General features: G+C 38.9%; 3 protein-coding genes across 4 annotated transcripts in view; 2 read left to right on the top strand and 1 right to left on the bottom strand.

Moving 5' to 3' along the window:
- The window catches only part of LOC136244399 (cytochrome P450 4F6-like), a 31,769-nt gene that overhangs the window by 524 nt on the left and 17,526 nt on the right, over positions 1 to 13,719 (top strand). The window contains exon 1 of one of the 2 annotated variants that reach the window (XM_066035981.1): positions 8,586 to 8,690. The exons of the other annotated variant lie outside the window; for it this stretch is intronic. The gene's annotated coding sequence lies outside the window, so the exon portion shown is untranslated. Of the gene's footprint in view, positions 1 to 8,585; positions 8,691 to 13,719 lie in introns of those variants that run through there. 2 annotated transcript variants of the gene reach the window in all.
- Positions 161 to 3,612, top strand: LOC136244761 (uncharacterized). The gene is made up of 5 exons (XM_066036320.1): positions 161 to 663; positions 1,340 to 1,567; positions 1,624 to 2,159; positions 2,211 to 2,749; positions 2,807 to 3,612. Exons 1-5 carry the CDS (start codon positions 343 to 345, stop codon positions 3,373 to 3,375), a joined length of 2,193 nt encoding a protein of 730 aa, XP_065892392.1. The 5' UTR covers positions 161 to 342; the 3' UTR covers positions 3,376 to 3,612.
- On the bottom strand, positions 3,603 to 5,204 carry LOC136244778 (uncharacterized). Its single transcript, XM_066036334.1, has 2 exons — positions 4,655 to 5,204; positions 3,603 to 4,606 (listed from the first exon to the last, which is right to left on the bottom strand). The coding sequence occupies exons 1-2, from the start codon at positions 5,202 to 5,204 to the stop codon at positions 3,603 to 3,605; spliced, it is 1,554 nt and encodes a 517-aa protein (XP_065892406.1).

Consider the following 13,719-nt stretch of genomic DNA (forward strand, 5'->3'; position numbering starts at 1 on the left):
GATTTTGAGGGGGATTTGTAACTCGAAGCTGTCCCCAGGGGTGGGGAATTTGTCATCTAGCATTTGCAAATCCCCACCTCTACCCGACCTGGGGCTTGACATTGATAGGTGCATTATCTACGAGTAAAAATCACCTTAAAATGTATAGACCTTATTCAATTAGAATGATAAGCGCCCGGAAGCGTTACGACATTTCCATGGCGACAGTCACGTGAATCAGCAATTTTTAGCAGACGCCATTTTGAGTACCGAGGTGCAATGCCGCCTTCGTTTGCCAGGTAAGGCTATCGAACAAATCACTCGACAAAATACTTTAACGACTTTTTTTACGCAAAATTAACAATGAGCGCGGTAATGAGTGACTTTTATCACCAACTTGACGAGGCAGGGAAAAGGCGATACCAAGAGAAGCTTCAATTGATTGGATTGAAAGAAGACCCATATCTTCTGCCACGAGACCACTGGTCGCCTTCGAGGGCTCTATGGCCCAAAGTAGAATCGCCGGATATTTGTGTGTACCTTATAAATTCACCTAGCCCATACACGATGGAAGAGTTGAAAGGTTACAAAAGTACAGAAGCATGGGCATACTTCGTGGCTGGATTCGTCGAAGATGTGCTGATTACTAAGGTTAACGAGAACTCGCTCCTTATGACAGCAAAGGTATACAGTACTCAGTGACTAGTCTAGAGTTTTGCACTGTGTGTTATAGTTGATTTTCCTCACACTAGAGTAGCCGGAAGAGCCTTCTTCCCTAGCCCCTGGAGCACACATAGCTATGTAAAACAAAAACAATACAAAACACAAAATCACAGGAAGATTTTTTTTTCAAAATGACACCTGTGTCTTCAGTGATTCGTAGAATTATCCTCACAGTAGTCAGCAGATCTACTGGAGACAACAGTACAAAATTAATGATACAAAAGCACACACAAACAAAAAAGGCAAACACAGAAAATGATCTGCTAAGTGAACCCTATGCACATGCTAACGATGGCACGTGCCACCTTTCATAACCTGAGTTGCATGCAGGCTGCACAAATATTTTAAATGCATAAGTTACATACAACCAAACATGCACAGCCTATAGATTCAGGTAAACCATGCAGTTTTCCCTGCCCCATGTTGGCCATCTATATTAGTGGAACTACATGTACATGTACAATATTATTGCGAACTGATGGCCTGATTGTTCTATATATTAGAAGATAGGTATGCCCTAATTCTGGAAACTTGCTTCCTCTCTGTAGTATAGTGTTACATTTGCATGTGTCACAGTGTATATATCCATTCAGTAGCTATACAGCTAGCTATAGCTATATACTTTTTATATTTAAAGGTTAAACATAGCCAGTGTATGAACAGTCCACCATTGAGACCATGGCTTGGCATTAAACCAGATGGAACAATCATCTGTACTCACTGTAATTGCATGGCTGGTGCAGGCGAGGCATGCTCCCATGTAGCTGCTACACTATATGCAGTGATGGCTGGGGTGAGACTACGAGATGAAACTTCCTGTACTTCTGAACCTTGCCAGTGGTTAGCACCAACTGTAACAAAAAAGGTACATAGTTTAATCTGCAAATTTATGTCAGGGATGTCATTTATAAATTATTGCAGATATCATTTGCAACCATACAAGACATCAGTTTTACAAAGCCCAGGGAACCATTTTGGGAAACCGATGATAAGCCGCCAATTGCAACATCAAAGAAACTAAGAACATTACCAGAGCCACTGATTACTATGGAATCTGCTTACTCAAGATTAAAAGAAGCAAATCCAAAAGCAGTGTCTCTGTCCTTGCTGCCAGGATTTTCAAAAAGTTTTATTCCCCAGTCTTGTACAGACAAATTCCCAGTAAACTTGACCACACTGTATGACCCTAAGTATCTTCACATGTCATATGATCTCCTTCTTAATGAATGTGACAGAGTTTTTAGTTCTCTTGCTGTGTCTATAGAGCAGGCTGAAAGTTTGGAGCAAGCAACGAAGATGCAGTCAAAATCACGGCTGTGGTTCCGTTATAGAGCTGGCAGAATTACAGCATCTAGATTTAAAGCTGCTGTTGCCACCAATGCAGACCATCCTTCCCCATCACTTATTAAAGCAATCTGCTACCCAGAATCAACAAAGATTAAAAGCAAAGCAACTTGGTAAGCATTCAATGTAGCTATTCTATACATTATATGTTTTTGCTTTTTCAGCTGGGGGTGTAGTCATGAGAAGGTAGCTTTGTCGCAATATGTTGATGTGGTATCGCCCCAACATGAGAATTTTGAGCTATGTAATTGTGGGTTTGTTATTAATCCATCTTATCCTCACTTGGGTGCTTCACCAGATGGTATAGTGGCATGTGATTGCCATGGAGTAGGTGTGATTGAAGTAAAATGCCCCTATTGTGTCAGAAAGCAGTCACCTGATAGTGCTATAGAGATGTTGAAGTACTTGGAATGCCAAGGTGATGAAGTCCACTTGAAAGAGACAGATGCCTACTATTATCAAGTTCAGGCACAACTGAATATTTGTGATGTTCCATATGCAGACTTTGTTGTATGGACAGAGGCCGGGATATTTGTTGAGCGAATTTTTCCACAGCCAAACTTTTTCATTAAAGCAGTTGCAGAAATGGAAAGATTCTATAAGTATGCAGTGCTACCTGAGTTGTTAGGAAAGTGGTACACTAAGCAGCCTGTAATTCCTTCATCAATAGATTCTCCTGCTGTAATTATAGCCCCCACTCCAGGTGAGAGTTTACTTGCTAGTAGCTTAATATGACTTACTCCTTGTAATGACTTCTAAGGTCCTGCTTTTGATGACCACATGCCTATGTCTGCTGCAGCTGGTGATGACACATTTTCTGCTAGTGATGATCTCATCCTCACCACTACTGATGAACTATCCCTCACCACTAGTTATGAACCAACCCTCACCGCTAGTGATGACCTCACCCTCACTGCTAGTGATGACCTCACCCTCACCGTTAGTGATGACCTCACCCTCACCGTTAGTGATGACCTCACCCTCACCGTTAGTGATGACCTCACCGCTAGTGATGACTTCACCCTCACTGCTAGTGATGACCTTGTGTACAGCCATGGTGATGTTGCCTCCAGTAGTGCTGCAGCATTGTGCATGAACACATGTACAGACAATCACATGCCATCAAATCCAGACTCTGATGAATTATGGTGCTACTGTAGGGAACCTGAGGATGAAGTCATGATAGCTTGTGATTTTCCAGGATGCAACATTGAATGGTTTCATATGAAGTGTTTAAGGATGGAAGTAGTTCCACATGGAAACTGGTATTGTCCGGACTGCAGGATAAAATTCAAAGGAAAGTGCCCTCCAAAGAGTTATATTAACTAGCTATATAAATTTAATCAAATGGTATAATAGATGCACATAAATTACATAATGCTGAGCACGTAATAAGTATGTTATCAATGGTACAGTCATTGCCATCTTTCAACAGGGTGATAGGCAAGATTCCTTTCAGAATTTTGTATTTTTGTTTCAGCATTCCTATCGCCCGTTCCACATGTATTCTAACATGTGAGATCTCTCTGGACCAATCGATGTCATGGCAACTTAATTTATTTTTTTCCCCTAGTGAATGATGGAGTTTTCACTTCAGCACAGTATAGTCCTATGCTGTCTTGTATAGTGAAACCTCGATCTGCTAAAATCAAATCACCGGGTAAAAGCTTGTCTAAAATTCCACAATGTTCAGTGATGTATTTGTCAGAGACACGCCCTCCCCAGGCCTTTGAAACAAACGAAATACTGCCTTGTGGAGTGATGGCTATTAACACTTTGGCAGTGTTGTGTTGTTTGTAATTGCTCCAAGTTTGTGCTCTTGCCTTCAAATTGCTGGGTCTATCAATGAAAATTTCTGTGCAGTCTATTATGCAGACACATCTCGAAAAGAATCTTCTAAATGCCATTGGCATTGTCTCTCTTAATTCAGCTCTTTCTGGCCATTGAATGAATGGACGCAATCTTTTTGCCATAATGTCAATCCACTTGCGAAATATCCGAGATACAGTAGGTTGTGATATGCCAAATCTGTAAGCAAGGTCTACTTCTTCCAAATCAAGTCTTAACTTCATCAGTACCATGAATATCTCTTGAAATGTGGTCAGCACACCTCTGCTCATATTCAATCCAGATGTAACCACGTCAAAAACCAACTTCAAGGTAGCAAAATTAGGTAGACCAGTGTAATACTTTACTTTCCTGTCATTATGTTCTAAACTTTCTGCAGTCAAAAATAAATCAACTTGCACACCCTTCTCAGTCAATTGCACTGCATAATCAGTCTGATTACAACTGTCTTGGACATCAGGGCTCACTTGTACACCTGTTTCCATCATTTCTACATCGATCTTTCCTTCCACTGCTATACACACTTGCACACCTGCTTCCAGTAGTTCCACATCTCTTGTATCTGTTTGGCAACAACTGTCTTGTACTGATGGTGATACCTGTACACCTATGTCCATCAATTCTGCATCTTGAACTTCTGGTGATACCTCACATACCTCCATCGATTCTGCATTTGTCTGGCAGCAATCATCTTGAACTGGTAGTGACACCCCTATACTTACATTCATCAATCCTGTATTCACCTGTAGCTGACACTCACTTTCTTCTGCCTCATGCAACATTTGCATACCAACTTCCATCATTTGACAGCAATCTTCTTGATGTGTTTGTAAAACTTGTGCACTCAATTCTATATCCATTCTGTCATTAGCTTCCAATGGTGTATCATCAGCTTCTTGTGGTGCTGCTACATCTCCTTCTATCAAATCTGCAACCAACCGACCCTTTGGGACTTCCTCTACTATAACTAGTTCATCAGGTTGATGGTAACCTTGTTCATGATTATGTAGATGGTCTTCTTGTACGTCACTACTACTCAATGAGCATTCCGATTGGTAAGTGCTTTTGCGGTTACTTAAATCCACTTGTCCATTAAGGCTATTAACTTCTGTAACACCATCATCTCTATAATATCTTAATCCAGTGGAGCGTCGTATTTTATTTCTTAGTCGCAGGTACCTTTCTACATCCTTTTTCAGCTTAGCAATTACATGAGGTTTCACATCTGAAAATACTGCTGGCACATAGTCTGGATGGCCAGGGTCATCACTCTTATTTCCTATCCAAGTAGACAATTTAAGAAGTAACATAATTATAATATAATTCTGCGTTATAATTCTGATAACCAGTTTAACATCTGGGCTGGGAATGGTAATGTATATTGATATGTATGAAGTTTGTAATTGCTTGCATCACCTATATAGGCTAAACCATTATGATGGGAAGACACCATCTGTAGCTGATTATAGCCACGAGGGTTAAGCCCTCAGAAAATAAAAAGGGGTTAGCTAATTGCAACAAATCTAAGTTAAGAATATGTATATATAATTATTATTAAATTGTTCTGCTTTAAAATTTGAGAGGTTATTCCACTGTTTGATGGAACAAGGAAAGAAGTTTTGTTGGTAGGCAGTTGTTTTGGATGCAGCTATATAGTTATACGTTATCACAGTTTATACTAGCTAATGGTTCATTCATTAGTAGCTTGCATGGTAGCTAGCTAAAAAAGTATAGCTACAGTAAAATTAGTCACTGCATGCATGGTAATTTCCTTTAAATTTCTGCAATAGAAGACAATGCCTAAATGTAAAACGTTGCAACCAGCACACTGTGTACAGTATCAACACATAAAATTAATCTGCTTAAAGCATTGCAAGTGACCGTTGCATTACAACAAAGTGGGTGTACGCTCTATTAGAGTGTATTGGGAACCATTGTGTCTGTGCTCTATTAGAGTGAAAACAATACCCGTAATGAAGTGGCCACCGCAAAGCCATGAATGTTTGGTTGGCAACCAGTCTTTACGAGCGGATATCCATCGTCTTCTTCGGTTAGTATCACCTGGAAACTTATAGAATGAAATTCCACAGCCCTTAGAAAATTCTCGGTTGCAATCCGGGGCGCAGCATTTCTTCCCCATGAAATGTATTCATACGCTAAATGGCTTTAAGAACTCAAAATGGCGGACAATAATCCGCCTGAAATGTTGCAAACTTCAGGCGGATTATTCTGCTTCGCAACGCCTTCGCAACAGCTATAAACGCTATAGTTATAATTACGAGCGCCTCAAAATTAATTCAGTGAATAAGGTCTATAATCTGCTCAAGTAAGCCTATGCAGAGAGAATTAATACCTTTTCGAGCAGTTACAGAAGTTATGAAATCAAGAACGATAAATTATTTTTAGAATCTTGAAGGTGCAAAAGAAGCATTTTGGATTGTTTTGTGGTGACCATCACTGATAGTTGCTTAATAAACCATCCAAGTAGTAAATACATTTATTTAGGTTTAAAGTTTGTTGGGAATTTAATTATTTTTTGATCTCAAAAAACTGACTGGTTTCTGGAAACCGGTGAGACCCCCTTAGAACCATGCCTGGGTACATGACCCCAAAATTTTGCAACATATACAGATAGTTTACAGAAATTAAATATTTACGGAATTGCTGTTTTAACCATTGCCCAGGTTACTCAACACTACAATCAATGAACTGATTCTTTATATATGTTTTTGTGTTGTTCCTGTTTTTGCTTTGTGTTGTCACTTAATTGTCTCTAGCTGTATTTGTATCTGTTGTAAATTTTGTTACTCCAACAAGGAAAAATGGCTTTGCCGATTATTGAGAGTATAAATTAATAATCAATCAATCAATCATAGTGCATTTCTGGCTTCCTCAATTCACCAATTCCTTCAGTAGTATTACTTAATTACTGCATCTCCCTGCTATGTAAAAGGTCCGGAACTAAGCAAAATTGCCTATAGTTATCAAGGATATAAGTTAATCCTGTGGTCTACTACTACCTGAGTAGTCCTATCTTATCATTAATAATTGATTGCTACATGATGGTGATAATAAATGAATAAATAGCTCCTGCTAATAATATGTGCATGTAGAGTGGAGTATCAACTGAAATGAAATAAATGAAAATAGTGACTAACATTTGCCTGTGCACAGAATTGAGTATATGCATGCACCAGTTTTGTTACCTTCAGGATATTCTATACCAAGCTCACTACCCTTTCTTAACACCCTTCTTCCTTTACCGTGCCACCTGTAATCATCTATAATAAGATGGCTAATGTTACACGCTTAATTGTCACAAGTTACATTACTTACTGAATTATTAAATAACCTCACAGCATTCTAATACAATCATGGGTGGCTATTGAAATGAGGGAAAGGGACAAAGGGATTAGTGGAATAGTGTGCATGACAGCAAGGGGTCCGAAACAAGCTGTAGGTCGATCTTGAAGTCTTTACTAGAAATCTCTGGAATCAAAATCTGAAATCTTTAAAATTCTAGAAACTTTTGGACACAGATATTACATGAGTCTCTACACCTGTTTTTGAAGTGCATTTGTAATTGAGTTACCAGAATCTTGAAATTTTTGGGTAATATCTACACATAGGAAGATGACTTTCATGCATACGTAGCTCTGATACATTTTGCAGTGGAGTTGCCAACCAGGTAGTACAGGTAATACACCAAGTTTGATCCAAATTGCTCTGAAAGATATTATGCAGTATGGTAATACTGTATAGTAAGAGGAGCAATTGAGGTAGGACGTGTATTGCGCGACACTCGATAATTGCAGTATAAAGCCAGCCAACAATGGGTTCACTGGATATTTAATTTAATTAGATAGTGACTTCAAGGCTATATGTACTTTGTTTTGTAAGGCCCCTGGATTCCTTGGGAGGTGAAATAGCAAAAAATCACTGTTTTGTACCTAACAAGGGCTCTTTAAAACAAAGTACATGTACATTATCTTGATGCTTACATGGAGCGCTATCTAAAAGATCTACTGAAACCTAGTGAACTACAGTGTTTGCTGGTTTTGCATTATGACTACTGAGACTTGTGTGAAATTCCAACAACTAATTATGTAATTCTTGTAAGTGATGCTCACCTCCTCTGCTGGGTCATATAGGTTTGGACTTTCCTGTCCAATAAATAGATAAATAAATGTATGTATGTATGTAATGGTTATACCACGGGCATGAGTGCTTTGCCTGATATACTGTATTTACTTGGTTAAACACTGCAGCTACTATTAGCCTAAGCTCCAAAATTGATATGGCTACTATTCAAGGACGGCTATTACTCAAGGGCGGCATTTATTATACTCGAGCACTTATCACATGTGGCTACTATTTAATCCAAAGCCAAATTCGAAATACTTTGCCATGTGTTTAGCGAATTGTCTTCTGCACCTACAGTGTGATTTATGGTAACCTGTGCCATACAGTGCAAACATATTCAAGGGCGTGCACGAGGGTGTGCATTAAAATAATTTACGAAGGTGGAACGATGGGAGATGCTGTCACTTATGAATGTTTCATTGAATTTGTTGTTAGAGGACATCATGTTTATAAAGCTATATGGAATCCTGTTATACGTGAAATTTGATTAATAGTCGTGGCATTTATTCAAAGGCAGCATCTATACTCTCAATTGAAACATTCATTGCGGCCACTATTCAGAAACTATTTGAGGTGTGGCGTTTAACCAAGTAAATACGGTATACGCACTTGCCTGAGGGCCACAGGCCCAAGGGAAAGTGTGCATATATCAGGTAAAGCTTATGTGACTGTGGTATAACTAATCAAGACACACGGTAGTGTGTCGTGCGGCCCAAGAAGCCGGCGCGTAACACCCGTGAGTATATTGACAGGAAGAAAGAAAACGCAATTTTCGCACCTCCGTAGCTCTGTGCTTCCTTGATGAAACAAGACGATTTTTGCTGTGGACATGCCCTCCAACTGCAGCACTCCACATTCCAAATTTGAGCGAAATCGCTTCGCGCGTTCCCGAGATATGCGACTTCAAAAATTGGCTCAGTTTCTTCGTTTTTTTTTTCTTCTTTTTCTTCTTCTTATTTTTCTTTTTCTTGTCGCACACTTACAAAAACTGCTATAAAACTCGAACGCCATATCCGATTGCCTTGAAATTTGGCACACAGAAGGGGGACATAAGGGCGCATCTCGGTACCACCTTTGGCTGGAATACGATAAACAGGCAAAGAGTTATGAGCGATTATTCACGAAAAATAACACCAATATGTTGTCACGCCTACAGGGTAAACCGCGTATGGGAAGAAGCTGAAAATCGGTGGGTGAATAGGTTAACTATTAAACCTCAAACCTTTTGTGGTTTGAAAGAAATCGAGCTAAAAAATAGGAAGATACAACGAAAAAACCAACAGTGTGTAACAATTATGCAATCGAGATTAGCTAATAAAAAAAACGACTGCTTGCCACGCCTACCAGATAAACCGCTTGGGGTAATGCTTTGAAATCGTTGTACAGATGGAGTAATCATCTTAGAAAGGCTCATCAATGGTGTAGAAGAATCAGACTTAAAGCCACGGAGTTATAACACGAAATCCAACTTGGCGCAGCAAGTGCGAGATCGAGATACTCTAATAGAGCAGTCATCCTAATAGAGCAGTCACCCTGAACAGAATTCAAGAGGTCAGCTAGAAATAAGAAACCTGTATAGAGATCAGCTACACACAAGTCACCCTATAGAGAGATCAGCTAGAAGAAGTTACCTTGTAGGGAGTTCATGCAACTATGGAAAGAGATAGTTCAGCTAGAAAAAATCACCTTGTAGAGTTCAGCTACAAAGAAACCACCATGTAGAGGGTTCAGCTACAAACAAATCGCCCTGTGGAGAGATCAATAGAAGAAGTTACCTTGCAGAGAGTTCAGCTATAAAGAAACCATCATGTAGAGAGTTCAGCTACAAACAAATCTCCCTGTAGAGAGATTAGCTAGAAGAAGTTACCTTGTAGAGAGTTCAGCTACAAAGAAACCATCATGTAGAGAGTTCAGCTACAAACAAATCTCCCTGTAGAGAGATCAGCTAGAAGAAGTTACCTTGTAGAGAGTTCAGATTCAAACAAATCACCCTGTAGAAAGATCAGCTAGAAGAGGTCACCTTGTAGAGAGTTCAGTTACAAAGAAACCACCATGTAGAGAGCTCAGCTACAAACTAGTGACCTTGTAGAGACAGCAGCTAGAAGAAGTTACCTTGTAGAGAGTTCAGCTACAAAGAAACCATTCTTTAAAGAGCTCAGCTGCAAACAAATCACCTGTACAGAATTCAGCTACAAATAAATCACCCTGTAGAAAGATGAGCTAGAAAAAGTTACCTTGTAGAGAGTTCAGTTACAAAGAAACCACCATGTAGAGAATTCAGCTACAAACTAGTGACCCTGTAAAGACATCAGCTAGAAGAAGTTACCTTGAGAGAGTTCAGCTAGAAGAAGTCACATTGTAGAGAGTTCAGCTACAAAGAAACCATTATTTAAAGAGCTCAGCTGCAAACAAATCACCTATACAGAATTCAGCTACAAGCAAATCACCATGTAGAGAGATCAGCTAGAAGAAGTTATCTTGTAGATAGTTCAGCTACAAACAAATCACCCTGTAGAGAAATCAGCTAGAAGAATTTAACTTGTAGATAGTTCAGCTACAAAGAAACCATCATTTAGAGAGTTCAGCTTCAAACAAATCACCTGTAGAGAGTTCAGCTACAAACAAATCTCCCTGTAGAGAGATCAGCTAGAAGAAGTTACCTTGTAGAGAGTTCAGCTACAAACAAATCACCCTGTAGAAAGATCAGCTAGAAGAAGTCACCTTGTAGAAAGTTCAGTTAGAAGAAGTTACCTTTTAGAGAGTTCAGCTACAAAGAAACCATTCTGTAAAGAGCTCAGCTGCAAACAAATCACCTGTACAGAATTCAGCTACAAACAAATCACCCTGTAGAGAGATCAGCTAGAAGAAATTACTTTGTAGAGAGTTCAGCTGCAAAGAAATCACCCTGTATAAAATTCTGCCACAAACAAATTGCCCTGTAGAAAGATCAGTTAGAAGAAGTTACCTTGTAGATAGTTCAGCTACAAACAGATCTCCCTGTAGAGAGATCAGCTAGAAGAAATTACCTTATAGAGAGTTCAGCTACAAGGAAACCACCATGTAGAGAGTTCAGCTGCAAAGAAATCACCCTGTAGAAAATGCAGCCACAAACAAATTGCCCTGTAGAAAGATCAGTTAGAAGAAGTTACCTTTTAGAGAGTTCAGCTTACAAAGAAACCACCCTGTAGAGAGATCAGCTAGAAGAAGTTACCTTGTAGATCGTTCAGCTACAAACAAATCACCCTGTAGAGAGATCAGCTAGAAGAAGCTACCTTGTAGAGAGTTCAGCTACAAAGAAACCACCATGTAGAGAGTTCAGCTGCAAAGAAATCACCCTGTATAAAATTCTGCCACAAACAAATTACCCTGTAGAAAGATCAGTTAGAAGAAGTTACCTTGTAGAGAGTTCAGCTACAAAGAAACTATTTTGTAAAGAGCTCAGCTGCAAACAAATCACCTGTACAGAATTCAGCTATGAACAAATCACCCTGTAGAGAGATCAGCTAGAAGAAGTTACCTTGTAGATAATTCAGCTACAAACAAATCTCCCTGTAGAGAGATCAGCTAGAAGAAATTACAAAGAAACCACCATGTAGAGAGTTCAGCTGCAAAGAAATCACCCTGTAGAAAATTCTGCCAGAAACAAATTGCCCTGTAGAAAGATCAGTTAGAAGAAGTTACCTTTTAGAGAGTTCAGCTACAAAGAAACCATTCTGTAAAGAGCTCAGCTGCAAACAAATCACCTGTACAGAATTCAGCTACAAACAAATCACCCTGTAGAGAGATCAGTTAGAAGAAGTTTACTTGTAGAGAGTTCAGCTACAAACAAACCATCATTTAGAAAATTCAGCTTCAAACAAATCACCTGTAGAGAGTGTAGCTACAAACAAATCTCTCTGTAGAGAGATCAGCTAGAAGAAGTCACCTTGTAGAAAGTTCAGTTACAAAGAAATCACCATGTAGAGAGTTCAGCTACAAACTAGTCACCTTGTAGAGACATCAGCTAGAAAAGTTACCTTGTAGAGAGTTCAGCTACAAAGAAACCATTCTGTAAAGAGCTCAGCTGCAAACAAATCACCTGTACAGAATTCAGCTACAAACAAATCACCCTGTAGAGAGATCAGCTAGAAGAAATTACCTTTAAGATAGTTCAGCTACAAACAAATCACCCTGTAGAAAGATCAGTTAGAAGAAGTTACTTTGTAGAGAGTTCAGCTACAAAGAAACCATTTTGTAAAGAGCTCAGCTGCAAACAAATCACCTGTATAGAATTCAGCTACGAACAAATCACCCTGTAGAGAGATCAGCTAGAAGAAGTTACCTTGTAGATAGTTCAGCTACAAACAAATCTCCCTGTAGAGAGATCAGCTAGAAGAAATTACCTTGTAGAGAGTTCAGCTACAAAGAAACCACTATGTAGAGAGTTCAGCTGCAAAGAAATCACCACTGCCCAAATTTCAAGGCAATAGCTCTTTCCAATCTGAAGTTATCAATTGTCAAAGTTGGCAAATTGGATGTGTGTGGAAGGCCCCTTTCGCAAATCCGGTCACATATGTATTATATATATAATTTGTACATTTACTGATAAAATATTTAAAGTACATCTACTTCATCTTTTTTTTCTTCCTGTAGTAAAGAAAAAAAACATAGGTTTAAAAAGTCCCAAAGCTGGCCATAGGCCGGCTTTGGGGTATACAAATACAAAAAGAAATGAAATCTAATCCAAAACAGCCAAGCTGTAAAAAAAAGTGTGCGGCCCTCAGAAAGGCTATGGTGAAAAAAGATGTGAAATCCAAGGTGGCGGCCAAGAAATGGCTGTGATGGTAGGTTAATGGTAAAAATTTTAATAACGACAATTCAGGTGAATTTTTGTGCCGCTTCACAAAATTTACCTGAATTGTCATTATTAAAATTTTTACCATTAACCTACCATCACAGTCATTTCTTGGCCGCCACCTTGGATTTCACATCTTTTTTCACCATAGCCTTTCTGAGGGCCGCACACTTTTTTTTACAGCTTGGCTGTTTTGGATTAGATATATTCTACTTTGACACACTCAGCCATTGCACACCAAATAGGTGTTTGGCAGTATTTTCTCTTATATAGGAAACCAACTAGGCTGTGATTGAGTTTGCTAAACAAGATGTGAGTGCACAGACAGTAGTTTTATGGTTATTATTATTTATAAATATAGTAATAAAAGAAACATGATTTAATTAATCAATCAACACCTACATTACTGGTGTACATAACAGCATAACTACCGACTTATTTAATGCATAACTAAATTTCATCCCACAATCACATCTTGTTTGACAATATTACAATCACAGCTTACTTGGTTTCCTATATAAAAGAAGAGACATAAAAACATATGATTTCTTGGTGAGATACTGCAAACCTATTAAGTGTGCGATGTCTTGAGTTAATGAGATATATGCACTGCCTTAACGAGATATATGCACTGTTTCCAGTGTGTACATCTTGTTAAGGAAGTGTGTATATATCGTTAACATTTGAGCCAGTAATAATATTATTAGGGATCATGGTGTTTTGGGTTTTCCTTCTAAATTTAAATCGCCTGAAAAGCACCCTCACTTTTTCTTCAAAACAGCTCGGCAGTATTGCATGGTTAAGCATAACCAAGCCCAAAATGCCTTCAGAGTAACCCCAAATATTTC

This window comes from Dysidea avara, chromosome 14, assembly GCF_963678975.1.
Source record: "Dysidea avara chromosome 14, odDysAvar1.4, whole genome shotgun sequence".
Classification (NCBI taxonomy): domain Eukaryota; kingdom Metazoa; phylum Porifera; class Demospongiae; order Dictyoceratida; family Dysideidae; genus Dysidea; species Dysidea avara.